The sequence below is a fragment of the Pteropus alecto genome, unplaced genomic scaffold (genome assembly GCF_000325575.1).
Source record: "Pteropus alecto unplaced genomic scaffold, ASM32557v1 scaffold67, whole genome shotgun sequence".
Classification (NCBI taxonomy): domain Eukaryota; kingdom Metazoa; phylum Chordata; class Mammalia; order Chiroptera; family Pteropodidae; genus Pteropus; species Pteropus alecto.
In genome coordinates this window covers 9,875,701-9,891,766 of record NW_006441061.1, presented here as the reverse complement: position 1 = coordinate 9,891,766, position 16,066 = coordinate 9,875,701, and the positions used below count along the sequence as shown (strand labels likewise).

The window sequence follows — 16,066 nt, the reverse complement described above, 5'->3', positions numbered from 1 at the left end:
TCGGCTCCCCCGCGGGTCACGTGTCCATCTGGGCGCGCGTGCCGAGCTGAGCATCCCGCTTGTCCGCTGCCGCCGGCGGGAAACGCGGTCGGGCCCACTGAGCCCAGCGCACTTCCGCTGCCGGGCAGCGTCGGAGCCACGCGAAGCCAGCAGGCTCACGTCTGTCCTCGTCATTGGACGGAAGCGGGCAACGGGGTGGCCTCGTGCACCGTGGACGGGGCCTCCCGGTGACGGCGGACGGTGACCTCTGTGTCCTCTGTCAGGAGGACTTGGGGAACCGGCTGCTGCCTGCGTTCCGGACGCCCTCCAAGGTCCCGTACTCCGACGTGAACCTGGGTGGCCCGCCCACCCCGGTGGACGTCCGACAGCACGGTGGCCGAGGTGACGAGCATCCAGCTGGAGTTCCGAGAGCTGTCTCGTCTCACGGGAGCTACGAAGTTCCGGGTACGGGCCGGGCATCCCCCCGGGCCGTGGCGGTAAGCGCCGGTCACGTGGATGCCGACCCCGGGCCGCAGGACCCCGCCGACTTTTCCTAGAGCACCCGCCGGGTCACCGATAGCGGGCGCCGGGCCCGAGAGGCGGGGACCGACGGCGAGCGCTCCGCCTGGCCCTGCCCTGGTGCGGCGTCCCGTCCTTGGCCCTGACCGAGCTGGCGGCTTGTTACGCGGGGCTCTGCGTGGCCCCTGGCTCTGTGTCCTGGGCCTCCTCGGTGCCCGCGTGCCCGGGGCTGCCTCGGTCGTGGCTTCCAGGTGTTGGACGTGTCGAGATGCTGGCGCTTTGTAGTCGGCTCTGTGCTGGTGACATCGTGGTTGTCCCGACCGGCGGTCTCCCACGGTGCTGCAGCGGCCGGTGGATCTGTCCCGAGAGGACGGCTGGGGTGGTGATGTGGACACGCAGCCAACTTGCTGTGTGATGGGGTGGACACTGCCTCATCTTCCTCCTGGAGATGAAATTCAATAGTGAGGGCACATGGCCTCTGCAGTGGTCTCCTGTGTGTTACCCTTGAGACTCTGCCTGCAGTTGTGGTCGGCTCTAAGGCTGTGAGCCCTCTGTTTACTACCTCTCCCTTTGGTGTCAAATGCCACCCTTGCATGTGCGCCTGGGGATCCCTGCCATCTGTGTAAAGAGGACAGAGCGTGCTCCAGGCAGGTGGGCTCTCAGGCCGGCCCTGAGCCCGGCCCTCGCCGCTCCTTCCCCCCACCCTGGCCAGGCGCGGCTCGGGAGGGTTACAGCCTGTAGCTCATGTCGGTCCTGCGACACTCACTCCCGTGCTCCCCACTGGAAGCTGGGAAACTGAGGCATGGGCGAGTAAGTGACTTGTACAAGATCCAGCGTCAGTGGAAGATTGGGTGGGCCACTCCAGACTCCCTGCTTTTCTTTTCTTTTTAAAAAATACCTATCAATATTTATTAATAAAATGAATGTAAAGTGAAGGTCAAAACTGGAAGTTTTTACCCAGAATGCTTCTTAAAAATGTTTTAAATTGTGGTAGAATGTAAATGACATAAAATCGACCGTCTTCACCAGGGTGAGCGCACAGCTCGGCGGCATCCGGCACAGTCACTCTGTGCGTGGCTGTCACCAGCATCACCTGCAAGACTTTCTCATCTTCCCAGAGGGGAACTCTGTCCCCGTTAAACTCTCACCCCTCCCCCGCCCCGGCCCCACCACCTACTTCCTGTTTCTGTGAAACTGCTTTTTTCTTTTGTTGCTTCTCAGGGGTTTTTTTGTTGTTGTTTGTTTGTTTGTGGTAAAAACACAATTAATAACATAAAATTCACCATCTTAACCATTTTGGCAGCATAGGGCTCTGTAGTATTAAGTCCATTAGCATCACTGTGAACTATGTTTCTAGAACTTTTGTCTTGCAGAATGGAACTCCAGGCCTATGAAACAGAAGTAGAACCCCTTCTGTTCTACTTCCTGCGTCTGAATTCGGTTACTCTGAGCATCTCACATCCTGGGGTCGCACGGTATTTGTCCTTCTGTGCCTGGCTCGTTTCACCGAGCACCGTGCCCTCCAGGCCCATCCGCGCGGCAGCGGGGTCTGGGCTCCTCCCTTTTTAAGGCTGCGTGGCATTGCGCTACGAGGACGCAGCACATCTGCCCAGTCCTCTGTTGATGGACACTTGGGTCGCTCCCAGGTTTTGGCTGCTGTGAGTAGTGCTATGCACGTGGTGTAAAAACACCTGTAGAAGTTCACCGACACCTGGAGGCGCCGGACCATAAAGACATTTCAATGCCTGGTCTTTTGAGGTACGGCCTCGCTTTCCATCATGGCGGCACCGCTACCACCGTGCACAGGGCCCTGAGGTCGCCACGCCCCGCCAGCGGGACAGTAGCGTTCCCACGAGTGCGAGGTGAGACCTCGCCGCGATTCTGATGTCCGTTTCCATAATGGTCACGGACGTTGAGCATCTTTCCATGTGCTTGTCTGTTCAGGGCCTGGACTTTCCTAAATTACCTTGGACAGAAGAACAGAGTTGAAGGACATACATTTCCCCATATAAAAACCTACTACAAGGGCCAACATTCAAAAGAGCGTGGTGCTGGCCTCGAGGTAGACATGCATAGCAAGGGGCTGGACGTGAGTCTGGAAACAAACTCGTGCCCATGTGGCCAATGGACTTTTGTAAAGGTGGGAAGTCTACTCAACGGGGAAAGAACTTTGTCTTCAACAAATGTGCTGGGACAACTGGATATTCACATGCAGCAAAGAGCGAGGTTGGATCCCTACCTCACACCAGATACAGTTAACTCGAATCGGATCAACAACATAACTCTAAGAGCTAAAACCATAAAACTCTTAAAAGCGGGTAAATCTTCACAACCTCGATTTGACCGTGGATTCTTAGATAAAATTCCAAAAGCATAAGCAACAGAAGAAGAAATAGACAAATTGGACTCCATCCAAATAAAAACTTGTGTGCGCTAAGGGACACTATCAACAAAGTAAACAGGCAACCCACAGAATGGAAGAAAATTTTTGCAAACAACGTATCTGACAAGGGCTTAATATCCAGAATGTATTTTTTAAAAGTCAATGACAACAATAAAAACAAACTGAACAACAAAAAACTAGAACTCAACAGAGAAATGAACAAAAAGAGCCCCTTTATTAAAAGGCTACATTATATATTATCTATAATGTACACACAAATGAACACAGTCATCCTCGCAGGTGCAGCGTGGGTCAGAGCTGAGGGCACTGGGACCTACTTGTGGATCCCCCCACACCCCCATTTAAAAATGGGCAAAGCACCTAAATAGACATTTCTCCAAGGAAGATATATAAATGTCCAATAAGCACATGAAAAGATGCTCAACATCACAAATCGTTAGAAAAACGCAAATCAGAACTACAGCGAGACAGCACCTCGCACGCATGGGGACAGCGGAAAACGGCTAGTGCCAGCGAAGGCGTGGAGAAGCGGGAACGTAGCGCCCTGCCAGCCGGAATGTGCGCTGCAGCCGCTGCAGAAACTGGTGTGGCGGTTTTGCAAAAAAGAAAACATGGGGTGGCCATGTGCCCCAGCGAGGCCACTTCCGGGGCCACACCATGGGGACGAGAGCGGGGTCTCCCGGCGAGGCCAGCACGCCCGCCTTCACGGCGGCATCACTCCGAGCAGCCAAGAGGTAGAAACCACCCAATGTCCACTGATGGTTGAATGGATAAAGAAAATATGGTATCTATACACGACGGAATATTACTTACCTTTAAAAAGGAAGGCAGTCCCGACACCTGCTACGAGGAGGCTGGGCCTTGAGGATGTCATGCCGTGTGAAAAGAGCCCATCACAAAGGACTCCAGGTACATAAGGTGTCTGGAGGGGGCGGAGTCAACGACACAGAACGCGGACTGGAGGTTACCTGGGGCTGGGTAAACGGTGAAGACGGTTTGAGATGGTGAAAGCATTTGGAGACAGACAGCATTGCACAATGTCGTGGGTGCACTTAAGGCCCCCCAACTTACAAGTGGTTGGCAGGACCCAGTTCTGCACGGGTGCAGCGTGGGCCGGGGCTGAGGGCGCCAGGCCTGCCGGGCCCCCCGACCCCCACTGGCAGCCTTGTGGTCTAAAAGCGGAGCAGGTGGTGGTGGGGACCAGGGCTGGCTCCCCAAATTCGTGGGCTGTGGGGGACCAGGCTCCCTAAATCTGTGGACTGTGGAGCGGGGATCAGGCCCCAACTGTGTCCCAAAAGTAATTGGCCCCAGGAAGTTGTGGGGAGGGCTTCTGCATCCCCAGATGCACCCCATGCGCAGGGCCGCCAGGTGTGGCGGGACAGTCTGAGAGGGGATCGGGATGCCCTTCTCTGGGTCTTCCCGGTACCACCCCAGGCCCGGAGGAGCTACCTGCAGGGCGTGGAGGGGTGACGCAGCGGCTCTGCAGTCAGGGGCTTGGGCTCGGGCTCCCGAGCCCAGAGGGCGACGGCAGCGGCAGCGGCAGCGGCCTGGGGAGGGGCTGCCAGTCCTCGTCCCCTGTCCTGGCCTTCGCCCTCTCTACTTTAGACAGGTCAGGCAACCCTGGGTGGGGGCCCGGGGACACAGAAACAGGGACACAGGGACGCGGCGACATTTGGACTTGGAGACACAGAGGTATGAGGGGGACACGGAGACACAGGGAGGGGGACATATGGATGGGGACACAGAGATGGGGACACAGGGACGAGGACACAGGGACATGGGGACGCATAAACGGGGACATGGGGGAGGGCACACGGGGATAGGCACATGACAGGGTGAACATGGGGTTATAGGAATAGAGACTCGGGGACGGGGACACAGAGCCACAGAGACACAGGGACGGGGACAGGGGGGGCACACGGGGACACAGGGACGGGGACAGGGGGGGCACACGGGGACACAGGGACGGGGACAGGGGGGTGGGCACACAGGGACACAGGAACATGGGGAACACGAGGACACAGGGTAGGAGACACAGGGACGGGAACACAAAGGAACAGAGACAGTGGAACACGGGGACGTGGGCACACAGGGGTACAAGGATGGGGATGTGGAGACATAGGGACAAAGGGACGAGGACATGGGGACACAGGGACGGGGGACACGAGGACACGGGGATGGGGACAGGGACTGTGGGGTGATTGTGGTGTGGCACTGGGTGACCATGGGGTGACCACACCCATGGGGTGGTATGACATGATGGTCATTGTCACCATGCTGGTTGCCCCAGTGACAGGCTTGGGACAGTGTGGGGGCAGCCAGTCCTCACGCTCAGCCCCAGCCTGGCTGGGGGCCTTGGGGTCCCCAGCTGCGGCCAGGGCCCAGCACCCCAGCCCAGGCAGAGGCCCAGGGTCATGCTGGCCAGAAACAGTCTGGGGAGTGCGCACTGGCGGGGCCCCCTGGGGTGGGGGGCTGCTCTGCAGGTCTGACCCCACTCTCAGGCCCCGGAGTGGATGCCAGGGGACCGGTGGCTCCCCAGCCCTCTGGGCACTGGCACCTCCTGGGGCCCTGCTCACTCAGGTGCCCAGGAAGGGAAGGCCTGAGGGGGAGGGAGAGGTCCCTGGCCCCCTGCCCAGGCCTCAGCCCATCCCTCCCTTCCCCACCCAGCCCCACCCCCACAGCCCCGTAGCCCTTACTGCTGCGTGGACAAGCTCCCTCCTCAGGCGTCCACCGCCATGTCCCCGAGACCCGTCCTGCCCCCTCCGGTGGCCTTCCCAGACCCTGCCCTCAAGAGCTGCCCCTCCCCCACGGGGCTGGGAGCCGGGGAGGGCCTGGGCTCCCGGGTGGGTACTGGTGACGTGCTCACCTGGCACCTGGCTGGAAGGACCAGCCTGGAGGACCAGTGGGGAGGCACGGGGCAGGCCGGCGCCTCGGCAGTAGCCGATGGAGGACAGGTGGCCGGGCGCAAGTTCCTGCGCCAGCGCCAGCTCCTAGAGCCCTGGCTTCACGTGTCCCTATGGTGACTGTCTCCGTGGTGACACAGCGGCTGCCAGCACTGGACGGAAAGACACAGAAGCCGCTAGCGAGAAGGAAGTGACAGACAGCCCTGCTCACAGCTCCAGATGTCACGTGACGGGGACCCAGTCAGTCACATGACCCGCTCGCGCCGGCTAAAGCAGGCATGAGCCCTCAGCTCCGGCCAGCCCTGTCCTGGGCCTGGGCCCTGCTGCTAGCACTGGGGCCGCTGGGCCTGGAGGCGGGGGGTAAGTACCGACCCGTGGGCCCTCCCGCCATCCCCTGGGGGCTGCGCCCGCTGAGCATCGTGCCTTCCAGCCTACAGAGACCCAGACCCCAACTTCCGGGAGGACTACTTCGAGCAGCTTCTGGACCATTTCAACTTCGAGAGGTTTGGCAACAAGACCTTCCTCCAGCGCTTCCTGATATCAGGTGAGGTTGCTTGGGGGCTCCCGGCCCTGGGGGGCTTGTCTCATGCCTCACCACCCCCTCATTCTGCTTCTACCCAACAGACAAGTTCTGGAAAAGGGGCGAGGGGCCCCTGTTCTTCTACACGGGCAACGAGGGGGACGTGTGGTTCTTTGCCAACAACTCGAGGTTCATCCTGGAGCTGGCGATGCAGCAGGAGGCCCTGGTTGTGTTTGCGGAGCACGTGGGTACCCGGCGGGCCGGGGGCTGGGGGCTGGGGGCTGGCGGACAGGGGGACAGGCGGGGGGCGCGGGGTCAATGTCCACCTGCCGCCCACAGCGGTACTACGGGAAGTCGCTCCCGTTCGGCGAGCAGTCCACGCAGCGCGGGCACACGGAGCTGCTGACCGTGGAGCAGGCCCTGGCCGACTTCGCCAGGCTGCTCCGGTCACTGCGGCAGGACTTCAAGGCTCGGGACGTCCCCGCCATCGCCTTCGGCGGCAGGTGGGCCCTGGCCTCCCTTCCTCTCCAGGAACAAGGGTGCACCTGGCCGGAGGGCCGGAATTTCTGTGGGTCCCGAATGTTCTTGACCTTCTTGGGGCACCGGCGGGGAGGGCCAGGGGGGAAGCGGGGGTTGGGGCCGCAGGGAGCACGCCACAGCCTTACCCTGTGCCCGCCAGCTACGGGGGAATGCTCAGCGCCTACATGAGGATGAAGTACCCCCATCTTGTGGCGGGCGCGCTGGCGGCCAGTGCACCTGTGGTGTCGGTGGCGGGCCTCAGCGACTCCCACCAGTTCTTCCGGGACCTGTCTGTGGTGAGTGCGAGGGCTCAGGGACCCGGGCGGCCCGGGCACGGTGGCAGCTGCAGCCACCACCTTCCCGCTTGGTTTCCAGATTTTTGAGAACCAGAGTCCCGAGTGTGCCCAGGGCGTGCGGGACGCGTTTCGGCAGATTAAGGACTTGTTCCTGCAGGGAGGTGAGGAGGCTGCACCCTGCCCCTGGGCTCCCCCCTCCGGCCCCCCAGCGCCAGTGACCTCCAACGGCTCTTGTCCTGTCCCCTCCTGCAGCCTACGAGGAACTCAGCCGGGAGTTTGGTACCTGCCAGTTGGTCACGGACTGGAAGAGCCTGGCCCAGCTCTTCGGGTTTGCCCGGAATGCCTTCATCATGCTGGCCATGCTGAACTACCCATACCCCACCGACTTCACGGGGCACCTGCCTGCCAACCCCGTTCAGGCGAGGCCCCCGCTCCAGGGGACAGGGAGGGGCCCAGCTGCCCTGGGGCAGTCAGTGCCAGCCAGCTCGAGGGCCATGCACCATGCTGTGGCCAGGGACCAGGGCGGGTGAGCCGGGGCAGGGGCTGCAGGCAGCCACTGGACCTCCTGCTGAGGTGCCCCCCGGCACCCACAGGTCGGCTGCAAACGGCTGCTGAGCGAGACCCACAGGATCAGGGGGCTCCAAGCGCTGGCAGGTGCGTCTGCCCCTCAGCCGCAGGCGGGGTGCGCGTGGGGGGAACGCAGCATTGGCAGCCTGAGGAGCGGGCAAGGATGGGTGGGGGCAGGAAGCCCAGCAGGCTCTTGGGCCCATGACACCCTGCCGTCGTCACCTTTGGGAAGTTGCCACCCCTCCTGGCCCAGCTTGCGGGTCACTGCTCCAACGAGCTCTGGGAGGTTCGGGCAGGGTGGGCAAGGGCTGATAGGACAGACCCTGGGTACTCCGCCTCGCTGAGCGCATGAGATGCCAGGCCCCCGATGCCTGCGGGGCCCCGCTGAGAGGGTGGGGCAGGTGTCCAGCCCCTGGCCCCAGCGCCTCCGTCCCCCAGGGCTGCTGTACAACTCCTCGGGCACGGAGCCCTGTTACAACATCTACCAGCAGTACCAGGCCTGTGCAGACGCCACAGGCTGCGGCCTGGGCCCCAACGCCAAGGCCTGGGACTACCAGGTATGGGGCGCCTGAGACTACCAGGTATGGGGCGCCTGGGACTTTTAGGGGTGGGGGTACTGAATGAGGTGGCCTGACGGCCGAGTGGGCTTCCTACAGGCCTGCACCGAGATGAACCTGGCCTTCTCCAGCAACAACCGGACGGACATCTTCCCTGACCTGCAGTTCACCGAGGACCTGCGCCAGCAGTACTGCCAGGAGACATGGGGCGTGTATCCTCGGCGGGACTGGCTGCTGACCAACTTTGGGGGCGCTGGTGAGGCTTGGGGTGGGGTGGGGCGACGTCTTTCCCTTGGCACAGAGCTGGCTCGGCGGTCTGCACGCCCGCGGCAAAGCTGGAGTCTGATCCACCCCACGGTGCCAGGACCTCGGGCCGTGCCCAGACCCTGCCACTCACTGTGCTCCTTTCAGACCTCAGAGCAGCCAGCAACATCATCTTCTCCAACGGCGACCTGGACCCCTGGGCAGGGGGCGGGGTGAGTCTTGGCGGGGCTGATCCACTGGGGCCGTCTCAGATGGTGACAGTGTCCCATGCGGGGTTCTCCTTGTGGCTTTGCAGAATCTTAAGGACCCCACCCTGCCTTTGCCGATGTCCACACTTGAGTTCTGTGCTTCACTGTCCCGTCCCCTACCCTTCTGGTTTTCCTGACTTATGGGAACTGGCCTCTGGCTTGCCTGTCCTTTGCGATGGGACCAGCCAGGCTACGCGGTCTCAAGTCACTGCTCTAGCTGTGCCCCGCAGCTGGGACGTGTGGGCGGGCTGGAGGGCTGGCTGGCCTGGAGTGCGCGCCCCACATGGCATGTCCTCGGCTGACACAGATTCGGAGTAACCTGAGTGCGTCGGTCCTGGCCATCACCATCCACGGGGGAGCACACCACCTGGACCTCAGGTGGGGTCCCAGCCTGGGAGGGGCGCTCGCCTGGTCTGGTCCCATGCTGAATGTGGGTGGGCTTGGCGAGAGGCTGTCTGTCTGCCCCACTGAGTGCCCCCTGCCCCCTATGCCTGCTCCTCAGAGCGTCCCACCCGGAAGACCCCATGTCTGTCAGGGAGGCACGCAAGCTGGAGGCCACCGTCATCCACAAGTGGGTCACGGCAGCCAGGCATAAGCAGCAGCTGCAGCAGGAGCGGAAAGGGGGCTCAGAAGCTGAGGGGCGCACTCCCACCTAGGACCAGCGGAGACTGCCTCCCAGTCACTTGAACCTCAGCTCAGTCATGGGGTGCAGGGGCCTTGCACGAGGGAGGATCTGACCGAAGGCCTGGTGGCCCAGCCAAGCCTGTCCCGTCCCAGCTGTGGTCCACGTGCAGGAGCGTGACAGTGAGCGCGCGGCCCAACCTTCCCATGTCCGCCACGCGTCAATAAAACAAACCTCAATCCTCTCTGCTGCTTGGGGGTTACTGGGTGGGGACGGTGGCATTTCACATGGCCAGCTGAACCACGACACCAAAGCACGAGGGACCACCTGGGTGGCGCCCTCCCTCCCGGCCAACCTGTCACCACCGCCACTGCACCAGCGTCCCCGCAGGGGCCCGCTGAGGGGCCGTGGCCTGGCTCCCCGTCACTGCTCATAGTTCATCTGCTGGGGGTTGCTGGGGCACGGGGAAGTCTCTTTCCTGAGCGCCTCGGGCATCACCTCCCAGTGGGTCTGAGCTGGACCTTCACTGTCCAGATCCTGCCACGCAGCTGCTGATGGGCCCCGTGGCAGCACGACGTGCCCGCCGGCCGTAGGGGCCGTGCAGGGCAGGCCGGCAGCCGCAAGGGCAGGCCGAGAGGCAGTGTCTGAAGCAGGCTCTGTGAGCCGTTCCAGACACGAGACGTGCAGAGCTGACAGCCAAGCAGCAAAGGGGGTGCAAGCAGGGCAGCCTGGCGGTGGCCGCCACAACACCCACGTGTGGGGGCCAGCAGGGAATACACCCGGACCACAGGCCAGGCTGCCGTGGAGCCCACATCTCTGCAGAGCTGCTTGGAGAGGCCCTGGCTCCTGAGGGACCTGGATCTTATAGAAATGAAGACGGCGGTGGGCTCCCAGTTTAACATGGAGGGAGCTGTACCTGTCCTACCTGCCAAGCCACCTGTCGTAGGTGGCGGGGGACCCCGGGCCAGGGCCCAGGGATTGTCTTTTCTCTGGAAACTGGCCCGGGCCAGTCCTAAGGGATGGGCACAAGCAACAGCACAGAAGACGGTGCCAAAGCACGCGGCAGGCAGAACCCACCGTGCCACCGGGGCCTGGGCATCCTCTGTCCTCTGCCCCGCCAGGCACCACAGGGCCCAGCACCCGCCCACAGCGCTGACACCACTTCCCAGTCTCTCGCCTGCAGGGGACAGCACGACGCTGCCCCAGCGGACAGCGAGGGCGAGACCACCAGCCCCGCCCCTCCACCAGATGTTCGGGAAACAGACCACGTACTCGGCCACGCCACTTACAGCGAATCCACCTTTATCCTGACGGAAAGCCCGTTCCGTCCGGTGGCCTGGGAGCAGGATGACCATGCCACCTGCCCCTCCCAACCCCTGAAGGGCGGGGACAGTCCCTGAGTCCAATAAGTAAACACCACAGCTAGCCAGGAGGCCAGGTCCCCATGAGGTCAGACACCCGAGAGCTCGGTCAGGGCACGTCCACAGGCCTGAGACCCCGAGGCCAGCTGCATCCCAGGGTCCCTTCAGCTCTTGTCTCTGAACACAACGTGGGGTCTGGGGACCCACGGTGGCCCCAGGACCCCCACCAAGCCCCTGCGTCGGTGGACAGGAGTGCGCCCAGGTGTCAGGAATGTGAGTCATGGCTGGAATCTTCTCAGAGAGGAGGAGGGGGAAGACTGGACCACCCTGGACCACAGTCCCTGACAGGGACTACGGACAGGAGCCCAGCAGCCGCCCCAGCACCTCACGAGGCCCCGATGTCCTGGCCCAGCTGCCTGATGGCCTGTCGTCAGCCCGGCCTGAACAGCATCCAGCCAGCGGGGTGGACACCACACGGCTGAGGTCAAAGCAGGGGGCTACATCCAGGGCCAGGGCCCAGCTGACTTGACAGGCCTGGCAGCCCACGTGGGGGCCGCGGCCTCAGGCAGGGCCCCAGATGGGCAAGGGGTGGGCCTCGGTGTTGAACACATAGGCGTCCAGGCTGAGCAGGGCCGGGTCGTCAGAGAAGAGCAGGTAGAGGTACTTCAGCGTCTCCCCCAGGAAGAAACTCTCCATTTTGTCCCTGGGCTGTGGATCATGGGGATCCTGGACATTGCTGATGGAGGAATAGCCACCCGAGGGGACCTGGCGAAGGCAGAGACCGTGGGTCACGGTGGCAGGCACAGCCTGCTGACCACCCCACGCTCCGCCCTCGGCAGGGCCCCAGCCGAGGCGCCCCCAGGCTCCCGCCTCACTGCAGCACACACGGCCAGGGCAGGGCTTGGGGTAGAGAACCCCAAGGTCCATGAGGGAAATGGCTGTCCTGGAGGTCACTGTGGTCCCTCCAGAGATTGATGGGGCAATGCCAGCTGCCCTCGAGTGACCAGCCTCTGGAGCCCTGTGGGGGCCTCACGACAACCCTGAGATCGCCCCACAGGTGCGACCGACACCTTACACTCCACAGAGCAGAGGCCGAGTCAAGGCAGTGCCCTGAGCAGATGTCACCTGCCTTGAGCCGTGGCCAGGCAGCAAGACGGGCGGCCGAGCCCCGAGCGTTGTGGTCGCAGAGCCCACCCCGAGGAGCAGTGGTCTCGGGGTCATCAGGGTGAGGGCTGCCCAGGCCACACAGGACCCAGGGCAACACACTCTGTGCATGGCGAGCCACCACAGAGACCCTGCCCATCTGGCTGGTCCCTCAACACAGAACAAAGGGACACCCCGGCCCAGATCCTGGGTCCCACGGGCCCTCCACCACCAGAAGCACAGGGCAGCTTATCCTGGAGGCCTTGGCAAGGCCGCCCACCTGCCCCGCCCTGCCCCCCTTGGCGGTGCCAGCAAGGCGCTGGTGGGTGCTCACACGCGTGTACGTGTTGAAGTTCTGCAGGATGGCCCAGCCCCAGTCCTGGTACTTGCGGTCTCCCGTGAAGCGGTACAGGTAGAACAGGCTTTCCACCGTCTCTGGCCGCAGGAGGTTGTGCCTGTCGGCGGGCTGGGGGCGCAGGCTCGGGTGAGCCCCACCCTCAGCACCAGCCAGCCCCGCCCCCACCCCCAGACCCGCCCCACTCCGCCCACGGACCCCCCGGGGCTCACCTTGACTAGCACGTCCTTCTGAGACTTCTGCGGCTGCAGGTTGAAGTGTGCAATTTCGGGGCTCAGCCCCGTCTCCATCTGCCTGTTCATCTGGTAGCAGGTGTCCATGAGTGCCCGCGCCAGCTGCATGTGCTCGGCGGGCAGGCCGTGGTGGGCGCCCAGAGCCAGCGTCCCTGGCAGGAAGCACACCAGGTGGTCCTGAAATCGGAGGGTCTCCTCACCACCGCTGAGCCACAGGCCACACAGGATTGGCCCTGGCCCGTGCCACGCCAGGCCCCCAGGTCCCCAGGAGTCCCAAGCAGCAAAGGGGGTGCAAGCAGGGCAGCCTGGCGGTGGCCACCAGGGCAGGAGGGCAGCAGCTGAACTAAGGCCCGGCACAGGCAGACAGGCGGGTGGAAGGCCACCCCACGTGCCAGGTGCCCCGACCCCTCAAACATCGATGAGCACCAGACGCAGGGGGCTGGAGGTGGGCGAGGGAACAGGGACCCTGGGGAGGGGAGGCAGTGGGCCAGGAGAGGTGCCTGTGCACGTCACAGCTGATTCCCCCCGTAATCCTGGGCCCGCCCGGGCTGTGCAGCCCACATCCACCTCCGACACCTCACATTCGTTAGCCAGTTTCCCTTCTCTCTTTGGCCAGGCTCAAGAGCCTGGGGTCAAGGACAAGTGGATGTGCAGCAACCCTGACCCTGCCTGGTCTGGGCACATGCTCAACATGCTCACCATCTTGGCGCTGAAGCGGCCATGGGCGAGCTCCCCAACGAAGGTGAGCTTGCTGGGCTCCGATCTGCGCAGCAGGTGCTTTCTGATTCCGTCCACGGCCTCCAGATAGTCGTCCAGTAACCTGCAAGACCAGGAGATCCTGTTTGCTCGGGCCAAGTAGGTACAAAACCCCGGCGTCGAGCCATGTGACTCGGAGCTGCTGCTCACACGCTAACAGCCGGGAGGCCGGGCCCCGTCTGGGGAGCACCACACCAGCTGAGGGCAGCGGTGGCGGGTCAGCCTGCAGGGCCGAGGGCACAGCCCTCTGCTCCCCGAGCAGGACCTCCTTCTCAGCCAGCCCCTGAACGGTCTTGTTCCCGCCCTGGGGGTTGACCTGGAGCTTGCACCACCAGGGGCCCAGGTCACAGCCACACCCGGGCTGCAGACGTCAAGCCACCCCGATCCCGCACGAGGCTTTACGTGCACTTTGCAAACGATACTCACAGCTGCTGCAGTGCTACCTGAGAATGCGCACGTGCTGAGCAGCAGGACAAAGAGCAGAGGGAGGACACAGGCCCTTCTACCGCTGCGAGGGAGGGGACGGCCAGAGCCACCCCTCAACCCGAGAGGACAGTCGGCAGAGACCGGCGCCCAGCGGCACCCCCAGGCCCCGGGCCCTGCCTGGCGCTGTGCCGGGAAGCACATCGCCCTGGAGGGGCCGGGCCCAGGCCCAGCCGGCCACTGCGATCTGACCGAGGGCCGGGACAGGCGGGCGGCAGAGGTGGCCTCACCGCTGGTCGGTCTTCCCGCCCTGGATCCACTGCTTTAGCAAGTACTCATAGTAACTGTCCGCCCGGGCGCCCAGCGTGAAGACACCGCGGTGGGTGAACAGGCCGCTGTGCACGTTGATGAACATAGGCACGAGCCCATCCTTCTTCCCGGACAAGGAGTGGACATGCTTCGTCACCTCCTCCACGGCCTCCTAGACAGACAGGGGAGGGCCGGTGAGCGAGGGCGAGAGCTCCACCAGGCCCCCACGCGGGGACCAACCCCGTCCCGCAGAGCAGAGGCCGGCGTCCCGGCCAGGCCGCCCTCAGTGCCCAGGTCCCGTGGGAATTGTGAACAGCCCCATGCCACACAGTGACGCAGTCTGTCCCCCAGATGTGGCCACCTCGTCACAGGCCCTGACCACAGATGACCTGATCCTCCTGGTGGCTCTCAGCCCCCGCTCTACTGGGGCTGTGTCTGGACCCACTGACCATGGTCCCAGGAGCCCCTGTCCAGTGTGGCCTCAGGCCCTGCGTCCGGAGAGGAGGAGGCGTGACTGCTGAGCCCAGGGCTGCTGGGCCCGACCCTTCAAGGCCCGAGCGGCCTCCCCTCCTGCAGGTCCGGCCGGGGCAGCACCCTGTGCCTGTGCCCCTCTCATGGGCGCTTGGGACCCTACCCAAGGGGGGGGTCCCTGGTCTCCCACCCACATGGCCCCCTTGCCGGATCGCCTCCGGGGGGGCTGCCACTCCTTTCTCTCCCATCTCCAGCGGGTGCAAAGACCTGGCCACGCGTGGCTGCGGGAGCAGCTCCCGAGCAAACCTCACGTGCCGCGGTTGCCTCCCCCTCGACACCACCGAGACCGCCATGCGCGTCAGCACACGGGCCAGGGACCCGGCGCCTCCACGCGGCACGTACACGGGTGGCCACACAGAAGCCGGTTCCACAGCACAATGCCCAGTCAAGACGTGAGGCCTTTAAAGATGGAAAACGGGGACCACTGTGCACCGCTGGTCCCCACTCACGGCAGCACTGTCCCCACACTCCACGTCGGGGCCCACCCGACACCCATACATGGCGGATGGGTGAGTTGCACGGGGTCCGTGCACACAACAGGGCGTCATCCAGCCACGAGAGAGCAGGTTGTGACGTATGCGGCAACATGGTGCACCTTAGACACTGTGCTGTGACACAGGCCAAACATCCCATTTCATGGGATTGCATTTCCACGGGAAGAACCACTAAGGGTGCTGCCTACTGCAATGATGAAACGTGAGAACACCGTGACAAACACGTGAAAAAGCAGCCTTTCTTAATGTGCGAATCATATTTCAATTTAGGAAAAAGAGAAACACTCACGGACTGCAAGACGAGGCCAAAAGTACCCCACGTTCAGTTCACGCTCGAGTGATGCCGCTGACAGGACAGCACTGACAGACACTTTGAACACTAGGGCAACGTGTCAGCAGACAACGAACACGGACACTGCCTTCGTCCACATGGCGTGTGCCCACCCCATTGCACCCTAGGGTGGCCGCGGGTCCACACCACCGCCCAAGCTGTCCTCTCAGGACAGATCCACCGGCAGCTGCAGCACTGTGGGAGACCGCCGGTCGGGACCACAATGTCACCAGCACAGAGCCGACTACAAAGCGCCAGCGTCTCGACACGTCCAACACCTGGAAGCCACGACCGAGGCAGCCCCGGGCACGCGGGCACCGAGGAGGCCCAGGACACAGAGCCAGGGGCCACGCAGAGCCCCGCGTAACAAGCCGCCAGCTCGGTCAGGGCCAAGGACGGGACGCCGCACCAGGGCAGGGCCAGGCGGAGCGCTCGCCGTCGGTCCCCGCCTCTCGGGCCCGGCGCCCGCTATCGGTGACCCGGCGGGTGCTCTTGGAAAAGTCGGCGGGGTCCTGCGGCCCGGGGTCGGCATCCACGTGACCGGCGCTTACCGCCACGGCCCGGGGGGATGCCCGGCCCGTACCCGGAACTTCGTAGCTCCCGTGAGACGAGACAGCTCTCGGAACTCCAGCTGGATGCTCGTCACCTTGGCCACCGTGCTGTCGGACGTCCACCGGGGTGGGCGGGCCACCCCAGTGCCCAGGTTCACGTCGGAGTACGGGATCTTGGAGG

The 16,066-nt window shown here is 63.4% G+C and overlaps 2 protein-coding genes and 1 long non-coding RNA gene across 7 annotated transcripts in view; 1 reads left to right on the top strand and 2 right to left on the bottom strand.

The window, feature by feature from the left end:
* Positions 1-340: 340 nt before the first annotated feature.
* Positions 341-6,018, bottom strand: LOC102891073. Its single transcript, XR_439276.3, has 3 exons — positions 5,769-6,018; positions 3,716-3,876; positions 341-940 (listed from the first exon to the last, which is right to left on the bottom strand). It is a non-coding gene; the product is annotated as an uncharacterized LOC102891073 (long non-coding RNA).
* DPP7 (dipeptidyl peptidase 7) lies at positions 6,011-9,642 on the top strand. Of its 2 annotated transcripts, XM_006918128.3 has the most exons (13): positions 6,011-6,165; positions 6,236-6,349; positions 6,430-6,569; positions 6,665-6,828; positions 7,005-7,140; positions 7,220-7,301; positions 7,393-7,559; positions 7,734-7,794; positions 8,146-8,264; positions 8,364-8,520; positions 8,676-8,740; positions 9,084-9,154; positions 9,279-9,642. In XM_006918128.3, the coding sequence occupies exons 1-13, from the start codon at positions 6,084-6,086 to the stop codon at positions 9,430-9,432; spliced, it is 1,512 nt and encodes a 503-aa protein (XP_006918190.1). In that variant the 5' UTR covers positions 6,011-6,083; the 3' UTR covers positions 9,433-9,642. The 2 variants fall into 2 exon arrangements, with proteins under 2 accessions (XP_006918190.1, XP_024906914.1); XM_025051146.1 differs by lacking the exons at positions 7,734-7,794; positions 8,146-8,264.
* A 1,041-nt stretch (positions 9,643-10,683) lies between these two features.
* Positions 10,684-16,066, bottom strand: part of MAN1B1 (mannosidase alpha class 1B member 1) — a 14,421-nt gene continuing 9,038 nt past the window's right edge. The window contains exons 9-14 of one of the 4 annotated variants that reach the window (XM_006918127.3): positions 15,918-16,058; positions 13,960-14,150; positions 13,190-13,310; positions 12,470-12,667; positions 12,237-12,368; positions 10,684-11,524 (exon numbers count right to left, since the gene is read on the bottom strand). In XM_006918127.3, the coding sequence (XP_006918189.1) occupies positions 11,321-11,524; positions 12,237-12,368; positions 12,470-12,667; positions 13,190-13,310; positions 13,960-14,150; positions 15,918-16,058 (987 nt within the window). In that variant the 3' untranslated portion in view covers positions 10,684-11,320. The remainder of the gene's footprint in view (positions 11,525-12,236; positions 12,369-12,469; positions 12,668-13,189; positions 13,311-13,959; positions 14,151-15,917; positions 16,059-16,066) is intronic. The other 3 variants (XM_015594289.2, XM_025051144.1, XM_025051145.1) reach the window with 3 other exon arrangements.